The sequence below is a fragment of the Pelodiscus sinensis genome, chromosome 1, assembly GCF_049634645.1.
Source record: "Pelodiscus sinensis isolate JC-2024 chromosome 1, ASM4963464v1, whole genome shotgun sequence".
Taxonomy (NCBI): Eukaryota; Metazoa; Chordata; order Testudines; family Trionychidae; genus Pelodiscus; species Pelodiscus sinensis.
In genome coordinates, this window is record NC_134711.1 from 298091534 (window position 1) to 298109800 (window position 18267).

The 18267-nt window shown below is 43.7% G+C and overlaps 1 protein-coding gene across 4 annotated transcripts in view; it reads right to left on the reverse strand.

Annotated features, from left to right (window-relative positions):
• The window catches only part of PDS5B (PDS5 cohesin associated factor B), a 254198-nt gene that overhangs the window by 139882 nt on the left and 96049 nt on the right, over positions 1–18267 (reverse strand). For all 4 annotated transcript variants that reach the window (XM_075919194.1, XM_006134210.4, XM_006134209.4 and 1 more), the window contains exons 9-10: positions 2553–2668; positions 271–365 (exon numbers count right to left, since the gene is read on the reverse strand). In XM_075919194.1, the coding sequence (XP_075775309.1) occupies positions 271–365; positions 2553–2668 (211 nt within the window). The remainder of the gene's footprint in view (positions 1–270; positions 366–2552; positions 2669–18267) is intronic.

Here is an 18267-nt window from a genome sequence, read left to right on the forward strand (position 1 = left end):
TGATGCTCAAGGAGGCAGCAATGATTAGATAATTAGTCAATTACTGAAAATAAAAGACTAATCTTGTCCAAAATCTTAAATATCAAAGATGATTTTATCAGTTTCTTTTCATTTTACATTCATGGTAAAAATCTACTTCAGCAGCACATTTCAAAACATCATTTTTCACAAATGTTGCAAAGCCACAACAATAGCCAGATACCTAATTGTTCTATTACACCTGAGAACAAGATAATAAATCCTGCAGAATATTTAAAAAAAACCTGGTACCTGTTAAATCTTTTGCTAGATCTGGATGGTTCATAAGGCAGTGGCTAGCAAATTTCACACATTCAAGCCGGATAGGTACATGGATATCATTAAACCTGTTTTATGAACAAAGACTGTATTTTAATAAGTTAAATTGTATGTGTAACTCTAGATTATTTAATTTCTATCAAAGCACTATACCTATTTCTATACACAGAGCACTGAAACAGTGATAGTCCAAGACTGATCTTAAACCAGGAAACAATCTCTCTAGTAACACCTTCAAAAAGTAACACCTTCCTACTTGCTGTCTCCTGGCGTCATGCAATCTTGTATACATATAATTAAGTTCTGTGTGTTTGACTGTTTCTAAGAGTTGCTGATTCAGCAACCTAAATTATGTGGAAAACATAGATGTAACTGCTTTACAGCCATTTATTCTTTCCCAACTATATTTATGCTTCTCATATGCATAAGATTGGTGCCATTGATTTTAGACTGGTAATTTGGTTGGCCTTACTAAGTCTCATTTCCAAAAAGAAACTTGGAAATATTTCCTATATCTAATTTATTTGCCCTTTACTAATGGAAAAATTGTCCCACAATACACATGAAAAACTCACAAGAACACAAGTGACTTTTACTTAAGAGTGGCAGACATTGATGTGTTAAAATAATATAAAGATGGCCCACTGTCCACCCCTTCCACAAACACCAAAAAGTGAATAGTAATACAAAGATACACGTAGGCTTCTCTAAAAGTAAATCATTTCCTAAATTGTCCATCCCAAACAATCTATTTCTCTTTAAACTGAATAATGTAAGCCAACATCAATAGGCTTGAATATAAATTAAATGTAACCTAACAGGAGTTGGTTTAAAGAAGTACCATTTAAAAGAATTTTTATATTTAAATATAAAACAGGCAGTTAAGAGAAGCAATGAACATATAAACATTCAAAATATAGTTTGTTTAATTTTTGATTGAAATTGTTCTTTGTAACTATCCAAGTTTACATTAATTTTGAATATGATCAAATGCAAATTTAATATGATATACAAAAGGAAATACTTTGAAAAAAATCAAATGTTTTTGGCAACATGTTCAAATCTCTAAGTTAAAATGATCTAGGTTCAATAAAGTCAAGTTTCAAAATTTAAAATATTAAAATTAAAGATTGCAACAGATCTAACATCATTTTTCATATATAAAACTTTTGAAACAATACTCATTTGAATGTAATGATGTTATAAAATAAAAAGATAATACATAAGTTACAGAATAGAAATATAGAATATAATATATTTGAATGACAATGGATTTATAAAGGGCTTCATTACAAAAACGTAACTTTAGTGTTATTTTTTCAAAAGTTTAAAAGATGCTACAAAAATATGGAATCTTCAAATTTGTAACCTTCTTAAAAGAGACATCATGATTAGCTGATGTCACAGTAATAACATATCTTCATTACTATTTTATTTTACAATGAAGTATTTTCTGCTAGGCCCAATTAGAATCTAGAGGTTTTTGAATATTTTATGCAAATATATTTGAGAGTGTCTTCAAAAATAGTTTAGGCAGAAAACCCTTCTGAATTAAAATCTTCTAAAATTTTTATCTGTAGAAAATTTCCCTGAATATTGGTATTTTGCCATTTTAAATATAATTAGTATTATTTGCAGTATAAAACTACTGGCCACTTGCATGAATTTAAATGACTTAGCACTGACCCAACATCGAGTACACTTGTTGCTTCTATTTATGAGACAAAAGCGCATATCTCTGTTACCTTTTTCAATTAACAGAAATCTTTATAAAACCAGCAGAATCTTTCAAAATGGAAGAAACACTAAGTGTGACTGCTGTGTAGTGTAGCACTACCTTTTTTAAAACACAGCAATTAGAATTCAGTAAGATACAATATAGTACTAGCATACAGTCACTTAAATATAACCTCATACTACCAATGCCATCTGATGTTTTAAAATTTATAAAACCATTTCATAATTTTATAAATAAGAACAAAAACAATAAAATGCTATGTTAGAGCTTGGCAATGGCAGTAAAGAAAATTACAGTTAAAATAAGTAAAGAAAAGGGCTGGTTTATAATTATGAGCTCTATAGAATCACAGACGTAGTATCTTTAATATTATCTGTGTCAGATTTCAGAGCAAGCAGCAGAATAGAATTCTTACTTATCCATAGATCACACTTATTTTAAGTAAAGGAAATTTGTAAAATGTTGAATTATACTTCATTGTTTATCCCTGTGGGAAGGGAACTAAAACAGTGTATACCTCCCCAAGTAGCACTGCCAAAGTGGTTTGTTTTGAGATGCCAACTCTGAATCCTTTGCCCCAAACATTTTTGCTAGTAGTTTTACAACCTGCAGGCGTTCTTCATTGTCATTGCTCTGGAAAATGAACACATTTTTCAAAAATAAAAACTGCATAAATGAATTTTACATATTTCTTATATTCATTCATTTATTTATTTAAGAAATTAAAATGCAGATTAAAATATACAGTTCTAATATGCAGCAATCTTTGTTTCAGAGAGATAAAAGCCTTAATCATGGAGAAGAAGAAATATAGAAATTAAGGAAGTTCATATAAAGATGCAACAGAGTGCCCTAACAATAAAAATAAGAATACAAGTTTTATGTACAAGTATCAGAGGGGTAGCTGTGTTAGTCTGTATCTGCAAAAACAAGGAGTCCTGTGCAACTTACAGATTAACTGATTTAGTTAGCTATAGGCTTTTGTGAGCAAAGACCTACTTCTTTAAATGAATAATATTATGTACATTATTTCAACCCTCATTTACAATTCACTATTTATTTGTATCTGTATATGTCAAAAACAGTAACAGATGTTAGGCAATCTTATATAACCAAAACTTAGGCAGATAATTAATGATAAACCACAACCTTAAAACACAATTTAGAATACTGTCTATAAGTATACTGTAAGTTGAACCTCTCTAGTCCAACACTCCATGGTCCAGCAACATCCGTGGTATTACATGATTTTAGTTAGTTGATTGTCTACTTATCAGGGATGTAGCCGAGTTTCCCGCGGTCCTATAAAGTTGGTTTTCAATCACTAGTCCTGGCGCTCAGTGTTCTGTGGTATTATTTAGCTCTAAATTACCCTCTAAATGTCTCCTAAGAGACCAGCAAGCAGTGGAAGTGCTGGTAATGTTGCTAAGCATAAGCATGTTTTTTATGCTTTAACTACTTATTTCCTTGTGCCAGTATAGTAAAATTGTGTAATATCACCAACACTTTGATATGAAGAGAGCTGATAAGCTTCATCTAGGTGTAGGCTTATAGAGTGTGCATCAGTGTAGTAATACACTATCAAACAGCATTGCAAGTATTGTTCTAATTATTCTTCTTGGTGAATTAAAAATAAAGAGACTCACTCACTATAGTATTGATCTCGTATGGTTCGGCAAATTCTCTGGTTCAGCTGAAGTCCTGAGGGTGTTTGACTAGAGAGGTTCAACCTGTTTTTTTAAATGCTCTGACCAACTCCTACTGTTGATATAATGAGAACATGAGCAAGGTCTAAGATTCATAATCCCTAAAATTTTATGGAGTCAACAACAAAGAAGTCTTGGGCATAAATTTTTAAAAGAAACTTGTATCACAAGTCCTCAAATTTTTGGGTGCCCAACTTGAGACATCTTGAGGCCTCGTGTTCTGAAAGCGATGAGCAGTAAACTGATTTAAACACATGAGACTGTTTTAAAAGGCATCTTAAAAGCTGAATATACCAAAATTGAGGCACCCAAAAACTCTGGTCTTTTTATAATTTAGGCTTTCATAATTCAATACTTCCTAAAACTACACATTTAGTTGGAAATTAAATTTGCTCTTACATGGTTCAAAATTATATTCTAGCTAAATATTCCAGTACTAATTTTCATTCCCACCTGTTAGAAGTACAGAACATAGCCTTTGTGTTTAAAATATACCGTAAATATGTTGTCACTTGTTAGATTTCCATACATTTACAATTTCAATGTATATTTTTGCAAAAAATAAGAAAAAATGAAAAAGTTCTGCCATGGCTACCCTCGGGCTATGTCTAGACTGGCATGATTTTCCGCAAATGCTTTTAATGGAAAAGTTTTTCCGTTAAAAGCATTTGTGGAAAAGAGCGTCTAGATTGGCACGGACGCTTTTGCGCAAAAGCACTTTCTGCGGAAAAGCGTCTGTGCCAATCTAGACGCGGTTTTGCGCAAGAAAGCCCCAATCGCCATTTTCGCCATCAGGGCTTTTTTGCACAAAACGGTTCTTATCTGTCTACACTGGCCCTCTTGCGCAAAAGCATTTGCGCAAGAGGGCTTTTTCCCCGAACAGGAGAGTCATTTTATTTGCGGAAGAACGCTAACAATCTTACATTAGATCATCAGTGTTCTTGCGCAAATTCAAAGCGGCCAGTGTAGACAGCTGGCAAGTCTTGCCAGTCTAGACGCAGCCTCGCAGTTTAATGCTGCTTCTTTGCCCCTCCAGAGTCAGTAGCCAAATACTCCCGTCTCCTCCCACTCTCCAGTCTCCGCCTTGCTGAGATAATAAAACAGTAGAGTTGAGGCAGGAAGGTATCATTCAACAGTCAGAGACATCCTTATCGTATTCATTCAACATAGTTTGCCTTCTTTTGAGTTAGCTGCCTTCATCAAGATATATGAAGGTAAGGTGGTCTTTATGAGTATTGTCTATTTTGATGGGTACCCTGCTGTGGCTGAGTCAATACACTCTACAGGCAGTCCCCGGGTTACGTACAAGATAGGGACTGTAGGTTTGTTCTTAAGTTGAATCTGTATGTAAGTCGGAACTGGCGTCCAGATTCAGCCACTGCTGAAACTTACCGCCAGTTCTGACTTACATACAGATTCAACTTAAGAACCCCAGGCTTCCTCAAGTCAGCTGCTGCTGAAACTGATCAGCGCTGATTCCAGGAAGCCTGGGGCAGAGCAACTCTGCCTCGGGCTTCCTGTAGTCAGCGCTGGTCAGTTTCAGCAGTGGCTGACTTGGGGACGCCTGGGGCAGAGCAGCTGGGGTGCTGCTGGGTTGCTCCAGTAGCACCGCTCCTCGGCGCTACTGGACCAACCCAGCAGCACCCCAGCTGCTCTGCCCCAGGCGTCCTTATTCAGCCACTGCTGAAACTGACCAGCAGCGGCTGAATCAGGACCTGGGGCAGAGCAGCTGGGGTGCTGCCGGGTTGGTCCAGTAGTGCCCAGAGCGGCGCTGCAGGACCAATCGGCAGCGCCCCAGCTGCTCTGCTCCAGGGTCCAAAACAAAAGCCTGGTCTGCTGGGGGGGGGGGGCCACACTAGCCATGCCCCACCCCCCCACCCCCAGCAGACCAAGGACACCGGGAGCAGAGCCGCAGCGGGGTGCCGCACCTCTGAGGCTTTGCTCTGGCAAAGTCTCAGAAGCGCGGGACCCCCCGCGGCTGCGGCTTCAGTCCCGGTGCCTGTAGTCTGCTGGGGACCGTCCCACTAAATGTAAGATAGATTAGACAATCTAAAGAGGCTGTCTGACTCCATGGTATACTCATTACAGTTATCCAAGAGTTCACAATTATTACTTGATTAATGAATTCTGGTTATAGAACACAGTACCAGTTTGGGGTGTATTTATTCTTGGATCTGGACTTCCAACACTCCAGTCATCTGAAGAAGTGGGTTGTGCCCACAAAAGTTCATGATACCATCTACATGTTTTGTTGTTTTTTAAGTTTTTCCTGTTACAGACTAACTCAGCTATCCCTCTGAATCTTTTGCCCTGTTTCTGATAGTCTGCCCAGAGATATGCATTCACCATAGCAAGCCACTGTAGACAGCATGACACTGTCACATATGTAGATGACATCACTGTTGTTCAGAGAAATCTGGCTTTTATCAATGATTATCTTTACAACAAGACCTACGAACTACTTCCTCAATATGGCCACTTTCCTAGATGTCTTATTTAAATATCCTTTATTTGTCTCAATGTCACACAGTGATAAACTGACTTTCAAGAACAGCAATTATTTCCTTCAGTGTTGAGAGACAAGAATACTTAGTTATTCCCATCTCAAGGATACAATTCCTGCTTTCACTACAGGACAGGGTCATAACCCTTCAGACAGTCTTTTAACCTACACACAAATGATGCATAGGAAAAAGGGGGAATGAAACAATGTAAAAATCCAACATTTAATTGGTTGATATCAAACTTTCACCAGCACCATCTATTGTCCAATTGAGGAAATATTGTTTGCAGGTTGCAGAGTATATCTAAAAGTTCTCGCAAGATTTTTTTTTTTTAATCAATATTAAAAAGAAAGGTTCCCACTGAAATTTCAGCATAAACTAATGTAAAAAATATTCCTTTGCAATGTTTGACCAGAGTCGTTAAAAGGAACATGCAAATATGCAAGGATGCATTCACATCTTTTTGGCTCTCCCTCCCTGACTCTTTGTTAGTCTTAAACGTAAAAAAGTAGGTTGTCTCTATCTCTGATAGTACTGAGGCCTGTATTTTTCCCTCCCTAGGACTAGGTTATATAAATCCCTATGGAATAAAGTAGCCCTCAAGTCTTTCAAAGCAGGGATGTTAAATATCGGGTAACTGACTAATCAAACCGTCAATGCATTTTGCATCAACTATTTGAGTAGTTGATAGGGTACCTTCCCCTTTGAAGTGTAGCAACAGCCCAAGGGCTCTTACTACACTTCAAAGGCTAAAAGTGCCAGATGGAGCCCAGGTCAGCTGGAGACTCCTCCCACTGACCCCAGGCTTCATGCAGCGCTGCCACTTTGAAACTCTGCAGGGAACCTGGCATCAAGCTCCTTGCAGCATTCAAAGTGGCAGTGCCCCATGGATCCTGGGGTCTGGCTCCAGGCTCCACACAGCACTGCCGCTTTGCAGTACCTCCTCCTCTCCTCCCTTCCCCCCCACCCCAACTGTGTCTAATGTATTGAGGTCAACCTGCAGAGAGGTGCAAGCTACTAGTTGTCCCTGAATCAAAGTCTTTAAACTCCTCTTTTGTTCCTCAGGAAGCCTCTCAATGAACTGACACCTAGTTCCACATTCAGGAACTCATATTTCAACAGGACCACTTGGTATTTTGATATGCACATCTGGAAACTGACTGAAGATCAGGCTTTTCAGCCAAAGATATATAGCTTCTGTGTGCCCTTGCCATAGGCTTCATTTTGCGTGGTCCCTGCTATTTAGACCTCCTATAGATAAGCCACAACCACCAGAAATCCAAGTACTGGGTGGTTATAAAAATGCATACAACATTGCATCCATTCACATTCTTGCATGTGGATGCTCCTGAAACTGGGGTTTGCTAGAAACTGGTCTGCTGGCTCCAATAAGCCCTCATTTATCGCCAAAGAATTAATACCCACAAATCAGACATCTTCGCAAGGAAAAACCAGCTGCTTTTCATTTCCATCTACCTGGACATAGTCTTAACGACCTTACTACATGCATCTTACTTCAAAGAGACTTTAACACCAGATTACAGAGGGAAACTTCAGAACTTCATTTCATGCTTAAATTTGACACTTTACTGGGCCTTAACAAAGATGTTAATTACCTTAACCATTACAAAGATAGCTTCCCCACTTATCACCCCCAATTAGCTAATCATTGGTTCAAATAGCTATTTCCTCCCTCACCCCACCTTCTGTACTAAATCTGATTTGTCAGTTTAATAATGTGTTCACTTTTTTCATTGTACAGTAGAGTCTCTATCATCCGACCTAAACGGGACCAACACATGGTCAGATTACCGAATATGTCGGATGATAGGGACTCTACTGTAGAAAGCAATGGGGCAGCTGATGCCGCTCCTACCGGGCCTGCTTCTTCCCCGGCAGGAGCAGCATCAGCTGTTCCGTTACTCTCTTGGAGCGACGGGGCAGCTAGCGGAGCCGTTCTCCCAGCCCATGCTGTATCTGACCCTGCAGCTCCCAGGGACAAAGTCCCTGGGAATTGCAGGGTCGGATAAAGCGGAGTGTCAGATTACCGGGTGATGGAGGAAGTGGGTCAGGCCAATGAAAGCTCATCACCTATCAAACCATCTTGTTAGTCTTTAAAGTGCTACATAGTTTTTCCTTTTGTTTTAGCAAGACCAGACTAACACAGCTACCTCTCTATTAATGCTCTTGCTAGGCATTACAGGGTGCAAGGTACCCAAGAGCTTATGCACTTTATCTTACACTAGAAATTCCCATGGAGAGAATGCATCACCCATTTGTTGAAATAGCCTCTGGTGAATAAAATAATCAGGCTGGACTGGTATGCTAGCATTATTTCAATCCTGAGAAAATGAAATTAAAGCCATTGGAGTAAAATGGACATCATTTTTTGCAGGTCATCTTGTTCAATGTCCTTGGCCAGATGCTATATGTGGTAGACTATTTTCCCTGCCCATAATGGTCTGTGAGGGGAAAGGTTGCTTTGGAAGCAGGAGCAGCACATCTTCCAACTGTCCTGCATTCCCAAAAGGGCCATGACTGCATAGTTAAGGTCGTATAGGCCATAGGGCGGGGTGGACAATAATTTTCACAGAGGGGTCACAATGAATTTTGCTATGTGGTCATGGGCCAACTCCTTCCCCAGCAAGAGTGGGGCTGGGGAGGACAGGGGACAAGCCTTTCCCCAGAGTTGTATGAGGCCGGATGCTTTGAATTAAAAAAACACAGCAAAGGGCTTGTGACTCCTGGCCCTGCCGCTCCCGCATTGCCTGCCAGTCACCTGGGGTTGCTGCAGCAATTTGAAAAGCTCATAGCCCCAGCCTCTGCCAGAGTAGCGCCGTAACCAGGAGCCATTTAAATAATTGCCAGGTGGTGGCTCAGGCAGCAGGATCCTGAGTGACATGGGTAGCAGGATATAAACAGTAAGCAGACAGATGCAGTTTGTGGGCCTGATCAAAGTTTTAGGCAGGCCAGATCCGGCCTTGGGCCACATCCAGCCTAGCCTTGCCATAGGCCATACCATGAGAGGTGCTCTTCCTCTATGACATCTCTGGTAGAAGTATCCCTGGAAACCCAGTCAGAATAGCATGATTCATAAGGAGGAGAGTTAAATACACGTGACAACTGCCCGTTTTTTCTGATGCAAACAAGGGAGTACACTTACTCTCCAGGTGGTGCTACCTTTATGGGAATTCTGAGGAGTACAAGATAATTTTACAGCTAAATCAAACTGAGTTATGGATAGTCCTGCTGCTTTAAAAAAAGTGTTACCTAATGCTTGTAACTGTTGACCTTTGACATTTGTTACTTATGCCAGATCCTGAGGTCCAGGTCCTCGGTGTTCTGACATAGGATGTACCTCACTGGAATCCCCTCGCAGCTTCTTGGCAAGGAACAGACCCTTCTTGGCCACCTTCTCATATGGCACGGAAAAGTGTGAGCAGAGTGCATTCTAGAACTGGATTTTGGAGCGGAGGTGCTGTGCCCTTCTTCAGTGCGGAGGCATCCTACACAAAGGACAGTCTTTGCACACTGGTGCAGTTTCCGGTACTGGCTGAGGGCAGAAAGCTGACTCCATTAAAAGGCGCTTCAGACTAGAGTCCTGCTCCCTCTTACTCCTGTGTTTAAAGCTCCTGAAAACTGAGCACTTATTTGTCTGATGACCTTCTCCCAAGCATTTAAGATAAGCATAGTGCAGATCACCTCTGGGCATCTGTTTCCCACACCTCTCACATGATTTAAACCCCTGGGCATGCCCTGGTATCTGGGGGAAACTGGGAGGGGGCAGGTGTTAAAGTAAGCTTTTGGCTAATCTATCTATGAAACTACAAACTACTGAACTACAACACTGAAAACTATTTACAACTGACTAAAAAAGGGAATCACTAGATAGGCACTTGTGAATGCAAGAGACTTAGCTATCCCAAAGATCATCACTGGCAATAAGAAGGAACTGAGCAGGCAGCAGGTCAGGAGAGGCCTGTATACAAACTCTAGGGGGCTCCACAGCCGACCACACAAGCATGTGGGCTTTCAACTCCCCTATTCCTTTTTCTTTACTCACTGAACCTTAAACACAAAACAAAAACAGACACAGACACCCAGAGAGAGAAAACTGCAGGAACTCAAGAAAGCCAACAGACCCAATGCTCTTTTCCCAGAAAATGAAATGCAGCAAGATCCTTAATGTAAATAGCTACCGTGAACTCTACATGGCAGAGAAGCATAGTGAGATGATAGTGAAGAAATAGTTGCTGAAAACTCATTCTGTGGTGTGCAGGAGTCAAGAAACCAACAGACTGGGGGCGGGAAGAGAGATCAAGAGGGGAGATTCTACTGGCTGGCTCAGTTTGGAAAGAGGAGAGTCAGTTTAGGGCAAAGGCATGTTGCATGTTGTTTGAAGGAACTAAACGGTTACAGGGAACTTTAACTGGGAGACACATATCTTTGGTGTATAGGATGGAAAACAACAGAAGGTATCACGGATATGCAGTACTAGCTGTAGGAACTTGGGCTGGAACAAAAAACAGTGAAAGGGATTTCTGCATAGACTGGCAGCACAGAGGGGGAAATTATAACATTTAGAAATGAATAATAAGATATACATACCTTAACATTTGACATAACACACTGGAGTAATAATATAAACTACATAGAAAAGGAAGGTTACTCACCTTGTGCAGTAACTGGAGTTCTTTGAGATGTGTCCCCGTGGGTGCTCCACTTAGATGTGTCAGTGCCGCTGTGCACACGGCCCAGACATCTTTATCATCGGCTCCCCAGCCACTAGCGCATGCTGCGCTATTGCGCAATTGCTCATATTGACAGTTAGACCCGTGCAGGCAGCCATTCCCTCTATTCCCTTCTCTACGCCGGATTGTGTTAAACTGGAGCAGAGAGGAGGAGGGTGGATGTGGAGCACCCACCGAGACACATCTTGAAGAGCTCCAGTTACTGCACAGGATGAACAACCTTCCCTTCTTCAAGGGTCCCTGCAGGTGCTCCACTTAGGTGACTATGCAGCAGTGTTCCTGCTTGGCAGTGGGTACTCCATGATGCAGGACAGGATGTTGGACAGTACTGCAAGTCCCAATCTAGTGTTTGAGTCCTGAAAGGTCTGAATAGCGTAATGTTGTGCAAAAGTATTGGCCAAAACCCATGTTGCAGCTCTGCAAATAATGTCCATGGGAAGACCTATAAGGAAAGCAGCAGTGGTAGATATTGCTCTTGTGGAGTGCACCTGTATAACCGTCGGTAGCTGTCAGTTTCTGGGAGTAAGCCAACTGTATGCATGTAGAAATCCATTTGGATATTCACTGTTTGGAAACAGACTGACCTCTGGACCTGTCCACACAAGACATGAGTAGTCTGGGTGTTCATTGGAAGTCTTTTGTGCGTTCCAGGTAGAAGGCTAATGCACCCTGTGTACATCCAGCATCTGTAGCGCTGCCTGTTTGCTGTCCTCATGTAGTTTTGGGAAGAACACAGGGAGGTGTATCAGTTCGTTACAATGGAATGAGGTAAGTATCTTGGGGAGGAATTTCAGGTGAGTTCTAAGAACAACTGTGTCCTTGTAGAATACAGTGTACAGTGGACCCACCATGAGTGCCGCAATCTCTCCCACTCTCCTGGATGATGTTATCGCTACGATATTAAGGCTACTTTCATCGATAGGTGTAGTAGCAAGTAAGTTGCAAGTGGCTCGAAAGGTCTTGTCTTATTGAATCCAGCATGAGGTTCAAATCCCATGATGGTACTGGATCCCTACGTGGTGGATATAGGTTCCATATCCCTTTCTGAAATCTTTTAACACATGGATGGGGAAAAAACAGAATGGCTGATATAGCTGCTAAACGTATGTTGATGGAACTAACTGATAATCCTGTGTCCTGCAGGTGAAGGATATATTCCAGTACGTCTGATATTCCCACCTTGTGTGTATCCCGTGTGTGAACCAAATTCTAGGCCGCAAATCTGGCCCACTTCTGCAGGTAAATTCATCTCGTAGTGGGTCTCCTGGAATTAATTAGGATGTCTCTGACCCTTTGAGAGAGGGCTAGCTCTTTGTGTGAAAGCCAACAAGCATCTAGGTTTGCAGGTTTAGTGTACATAGCCCGGGGTTTGATATACGCCCCTGGTCTTGCATCAAAAGAGCTTGCATCGGGGGAAAGTTGTACTGTTGATGTGTGCCCCCATCTATCTGACAGTTGGGGGCTACCAGTATGACCCTTAGAATCATAGGACTGGAAGGGACCTCGAGAGGTCATCGAGTCCAGCCCCCCGCCCTCAAGGCAGGACCAAGCTCCGTCTACACCATCCCTGACAGATGTCTATCTAACCCCGTGGTCCCCAACACGGTGCCCACGGGCGCCATGCGCCCGCCAGGTGCTCGGCGCTGGCCTGGCACCAGGCACATGGTGGGGGGGCGCGCGGCGCGGGGAGCGCCGGCCCCGGGCGGGGGGAGCGCCGGCCCCGGGCGTGCGGCGCTGGGAGGGGGGAGCGCCGGCCCAAGGGGGGGCGCTGGGCGGGGGGAGCGCCGGCCCCGGGCATGCAGTTATGGGGGGGCCGCCCCCGGGGCGCAAGTGTCCCCGCCCCCTGGCGCCGGGCTGGCGAACGGCCACGCCCCCTGGCGCCCAACAACCTGGAAAGGTTGGGGACCACTGATCTAACCTGTTCTTAAATATCTCCAGAGAGGGAGAATCCACCACCTCCCTTGGCAATTTATTCCAATATTTGACCACCCTGACAGTTAGGAATTTTTTTCCTAATGTCCAATCTAAACCTCCCCTGCTGCACTTTAAGCCCATTACTCCTTGTCCTGTCCTCAGAAACCAAGAAGAACGAATTTTCTCCTTCCTCCTTGTGACACCCTTTTAGATATTTGAAAACCGCTATCATGTCCCCCCTTAATCTTCTTTTTTCCAAACTAAACAAGCCCAGTTCGTGAAGCCTGGCTTCATAGGTCATGTTCTCTAGACCTTTAATCATTCTTGTCGCTCTTCTCTGTACCCTTTCCAATTTCTCCACATCTTTCTTGAAATGTGGCACCCAGAACTGGACACAGTACTCCAGCTGAGGCCTAACTAGTGCAGAGTAGAGCAGCAGAATGACTTCACGAGTTTTGCTTACCACACACCTGTTGATACAACCTAGAATCATATTTGCTTTTTTTGCAACAGCATCACACTGTTGACTCATATTCAACTTGTGGTCCACTATGACCCCTAGATCCCTTTCTGCCATGCTCCCTCCTAGACAGTCGCTTCCCATCTTGTATGTATGGAACTGATTGTTTCTTCCTAAGTGGAGCACTTTGCATTTCTCTTTATTAAACCTCATCCTGTTTACCTCTGACCATTTCTCTAACTTGCTAAGGTCATTTTGAATCATGTCCCTATCCTCCAAAGAAGTTGCAACCCCACCAAGTTTGCAGATGATACCAAACTGAATAAGCGTACTCTCTATCCCAATATCTACATCATTGATGAAGATATTGAACAGTACGGGTCCCAAAACAGACCCTTGAGGAACTCCACTTGTTATCCCTTTCCAGCAGGATTTAGCACCGTTAACGACAACTCTCTGACTATGGTTATCCAGCCAATTATGCACCCACCTTATTGTGGCCCTATCTAAGTTTATCAATAAGAATATCATGCGAGACCGTATCAAATGCCTTACTAAAGTCTAGGTATATGACATCCACCGCTTCTCCCTTATCCACAAGGCTCGTTATCCTATCAAAGAAAGCTATCAGATTAGTTTGGCATGACTTGTTCTTCACAAACCCATGCTGGCTATTCCCTATCACTTTATTACCTTCCAAGTGTTTGTATATGATTTCCTTAATTACCTGCTCCATTATCTTCCCTGGGACAGACGTTAAACTGACCGGTCTGTAGTTTCCTGGGTTGTTCTTATTCCCCTTTTTATAGATGGGCACAATATTTGCCCTTTTCCAGTCTTCTGGAATCTCTCCTGTCTGCCATTTTTCTTCAGAGATCATAGCTAAAGGCTCAGATACCTCCTCTATCAGCTCCTTGAGTATCCTGGGATGCATTTCATCAGGACCTGGTGACTTGCTGACATCTAACTTTCCTAAGTGATTTTTAACTTGTTCTTTGTGTATCCTATCTTCTAAACTTACCCTCTCTCTGCTTGTATTCACTACATTAGGCACACCTCCAGACTTCTCGGTGAAGACCGAAACAAAGAAGTCATTGAGCATCTCTGCCATTTCCAAGTTTCCTGTTACTGCTTCTCCCTCCTCACTAAGCATCCCGCATCCTGTTTGATCTTTAGTACCGTTTGATGTCTGAGAGGAAATGCATATGCCAGTGGGAAATCCCAGTGTATTGCAAACCCATTCCCGAGAGACTGAGGTCCAACGCCTGCCCTGGAACAATTCACAAACTTGGAATTGATGTGAGTTGCAAACAAGTCTACAACTGGGTATCCCCATCTCCTGAAGAAGTTGCCTATGAAGGATTTGTTGATCTCCCATTTGTGGCTCTGTGGGAATTGTCTGCTGAGGGCATCCTCTAGTACATTGTCCTTGCCCAGCAAATGCATTGCGGTAGGTGTAACGTTGTGTGCCATAATTTCGTTCCTTCTGAGCATAAGGTGCGAGATCTCCCCCCCCCCCATCTGTTTATATAATATGTCGTTGCGACACTGTCAGACATTCTCACAGTTTTGTTTCATATGTGCAAGAGCAGTTGGGAGCACGCCCTCCTGACTGGTCGGAGCTCCAGCACACGGATATGAAACTGGGACTCCTCCTTGTGTTGTCCACTGTCCCTGTAATGTCACACTCTCCATATGGGTTCCCCATCCCAGCAGGGACACTTCCGTCGTGACGGTGACAGATGGCACTGGCACCTGAAAGGGGAGTCCTATGCAGACGCTGTTTCTGTCTGAGCACCAATTTAAGGTGTTTTTGACCTACCCGGGCATGTGGATCATCCTGTGGAGCGTAGGGTACCTGGGATGGTACACTGAATGTAGCCATGCCTGAAATGGCCTCATATGTAGTTGGGCATTTGGGACAACAAATGAGGACGCTGGCATGTGTCCTAGTATTGCCATGCATGTATGTGCTGGGGGGTGCATGCAACTCTGTACAGACACAATCAAGTTGTGCACTCTCGAGCACCTGTGGGTCGGCAGTGAGGCTATGCCCCGAGTGCAGTCCAACTGTGAACCTATAAGCTTCAGTGTCTGGGTAGGAGTGAGGGTGCACTTTCCCAAATTCAGCAGGAGCCTGAGCATGTCAAATAACGCTCTTGACCCCGGTGATTGTTCTGTGTCGCCATAGGTGGACGCCATGATCCAACAATCGTTGAGATATTTTCTTTGCAGGTGTGTAGCTACCATGGACAGGACTTTGGAAAAGACTCTGGATGCCATGGACAGCCCAAAGGGGAGCACCCTGTACTGATAGTGTAAGCCCCTGATGGTGAACCTGATGCATCATCTGTGAGCCGGGTGAATAGATACATGAAAATGTGTGTCCTTGAGGTCGAGGATAGCTAGCCATGCTCCTTTCCCTAAGGCAGGTATGATCTTTGCCAGCATTACCATCTTGAACCATTGATACTTGACGAACCTGTTAATTCCATAGAGGTCTAAGCTGGGCCTCCACCCCCCCACTCTCAATTTCTTGACCGTTAGAAAGTATCAGAAATAAAATCCCCTTCCTCTGTAGCAGTACCTTCTCTATAGCGCCTAATTCTAGGAGACCTTCACTTCTTCCAGGAGGACCAACTCGTGAGAGGGGTTCCTGAAGAGGGATAGGGAAGGGGCGTGGGTTGGTGGAACTGCTGTGAATGGTATGCAGTATCCGGTTCATATTATTTCTAGGACCCATTGGTCCAAAGGGACAGTATTCCATGCAGGGTAGAATGCGGCAAGTCTGTTTCCAAATATTTGCTTATTTGGTTGTACCTGCCCTGGAGTATCGGGGGCTTTTGTATCCTCAACCATCTCCTCAAATTTGCTGATGCAAGGTGGACACCTGGGTTCATGATTCCTCATTTGACAATCTTAGACGAGTTTGTCTCATGCACCTGCTGTTCTTCTAGGGCCTTTGCTGTTGTGTATATGCTGGCACTCTGAACCTTCGGTTATATTATTTGTATTGTTTTCTCTTGGCTCCAAGTGGCTTTATTTTCCAAATGGACTTGACAGGATCCATCAAGGCTTCGTTCGTTGGTAAAGCCAGCCTGGTTTGTTGAGATAAGCTGAGTATGCTTGTGAGTTCATGTTTGTTCTGTGTTACATCAGAAAGTTTTATGGCAAGCATGTCTGCTACCCTCCTAAACAAGTCTTGGAAACATCTGAAGTCATCCCCTATGATTGGTGATGGCAGGGAGACTCTGTTCCTCTGTCATGGAATAGGAAGCATTAAGCGGAATAGAGGAAGCCTGCGTTGCCTCCTCCACAGATGATTCTCTGTCAGTCAATTTGGTCCAGCTACGCTTGTTTTCTGGTGTTCATGTCAGCTGACTGTGCGCCAGGGACCTGCAGAGTGTGTTGGGTCTGGTAAGATGCCCAAAGGTCCCAATAGGCCCACTGTAGAGGAATCAATGGGGGCATCCACTGTGCCATCTGCCATTTCTACATTTGGTGTTGTTGCGGTTCTGCATATGGAGGGACTCTGTGTTAGCCTTTAACTGTTCCTTCCTGTTGTCACTAAATCTGGAGGATATTTGTGATCTGGTGTCAAGGAGAACAGGGAATGTCTGGATCATTGTGACACATCTATACCGAATAGTGGTGAGCATGGTACTGATGCTACTGTAAGGTCCGCCTCTGTTATCAACCTCGGTATCAAAGTATGTGGAAACATTGCTGTGTAGTTCCTTATAGCTGCCTGCGTCTGTATCATTAGCGCTTTGAAGTGCTCCAGTACCCGCAGTACCGAGTGTTTGTTCAAGCTCAACATTCTGCTGATCTGCAGCTTGCCTGTTTGTTCCTCAGCAGTACTATGTTCTCCACTAGTGCCGCGTTACTGTGGGGAGAGCTTAAAGCGTGGCCATCGGCTCCATGCTTAATATTGGGGTCACCGACTTTCTTTAAAACGGATCCCTGCCCCACTTTTGTGAGCTCTATCTAGTGGCATTCTTAATCAGCCTCCTTTGTCTTTTTGTTAGTTAGAGGCTGAGGCTCAGCAGTGGACCGGGAGTATTTTGCGCTTCACTCTCGGTCCTGCTCTCTAGCATGTCCCTGTGAGGGAGTGCTCATGCTGCTCTTGTCCCCAAGAGGGTTCTCTCTGGAGGGCGGGGTAGGGTGGGGTGAATGAGGTTGACTCTCAGCTATGTTGTGGTCCAAGAATAATAGTCTTCTTTGTAGGTCTCTTGCCTTCTTAGAGCATGAGAGCACACTTTTAGAAACAGAGATAGTTAGGTTTGTTGTAACCGGGAGAACCATATGGTGACTTGCCTGCCTGGAGCAAATGTTGCGGATCTCTCGAGGCATCTAGATTGACTTATGTGTAGTGCTGGAGAGGAGCAGGTAGTCGTAGTACATGTAGGTACCAATGACATAGGTAAGGGTAGGAGAGATGTCCTGGAGGCCAAATTTAGGCTGCTAGGAAAGAGACTGCCACCATAGAGGTCCTGAATTTCACTCCCAGAAATGCTTCCAGTTCCACATGCAGGACCAGGTAGGCAGGCAGAGCTTCAGAGTCTCTTGCACCGCTTGTTCCCACTCAGCCGGGCCACTGTGCGGGAGCAAGCAGCTGTTTGGGGTCTGCACTCCCCATGCAGCACTCAGGTGCTGCATGGGGAGTGAGGGACCCAAACATCTGCTTGTACCGCTTGGTCCCGCGCGGCAGCCCGGCTGAGCAGCGCACAAGTCAGCCAAGTGCCACAGTGGGAGGCAACAGCGCCGCCCAGAGGGAACAGCCAGGAGGTGGGGGCCTGGATGAGCATGTGTCTCTGATGTCAGGAAAGGGAGCTGGATTCAAAAGAAGGAAAGTAGAGCCAACACAGAGGATGCGGAGGAGACAGAGAAGAACGGA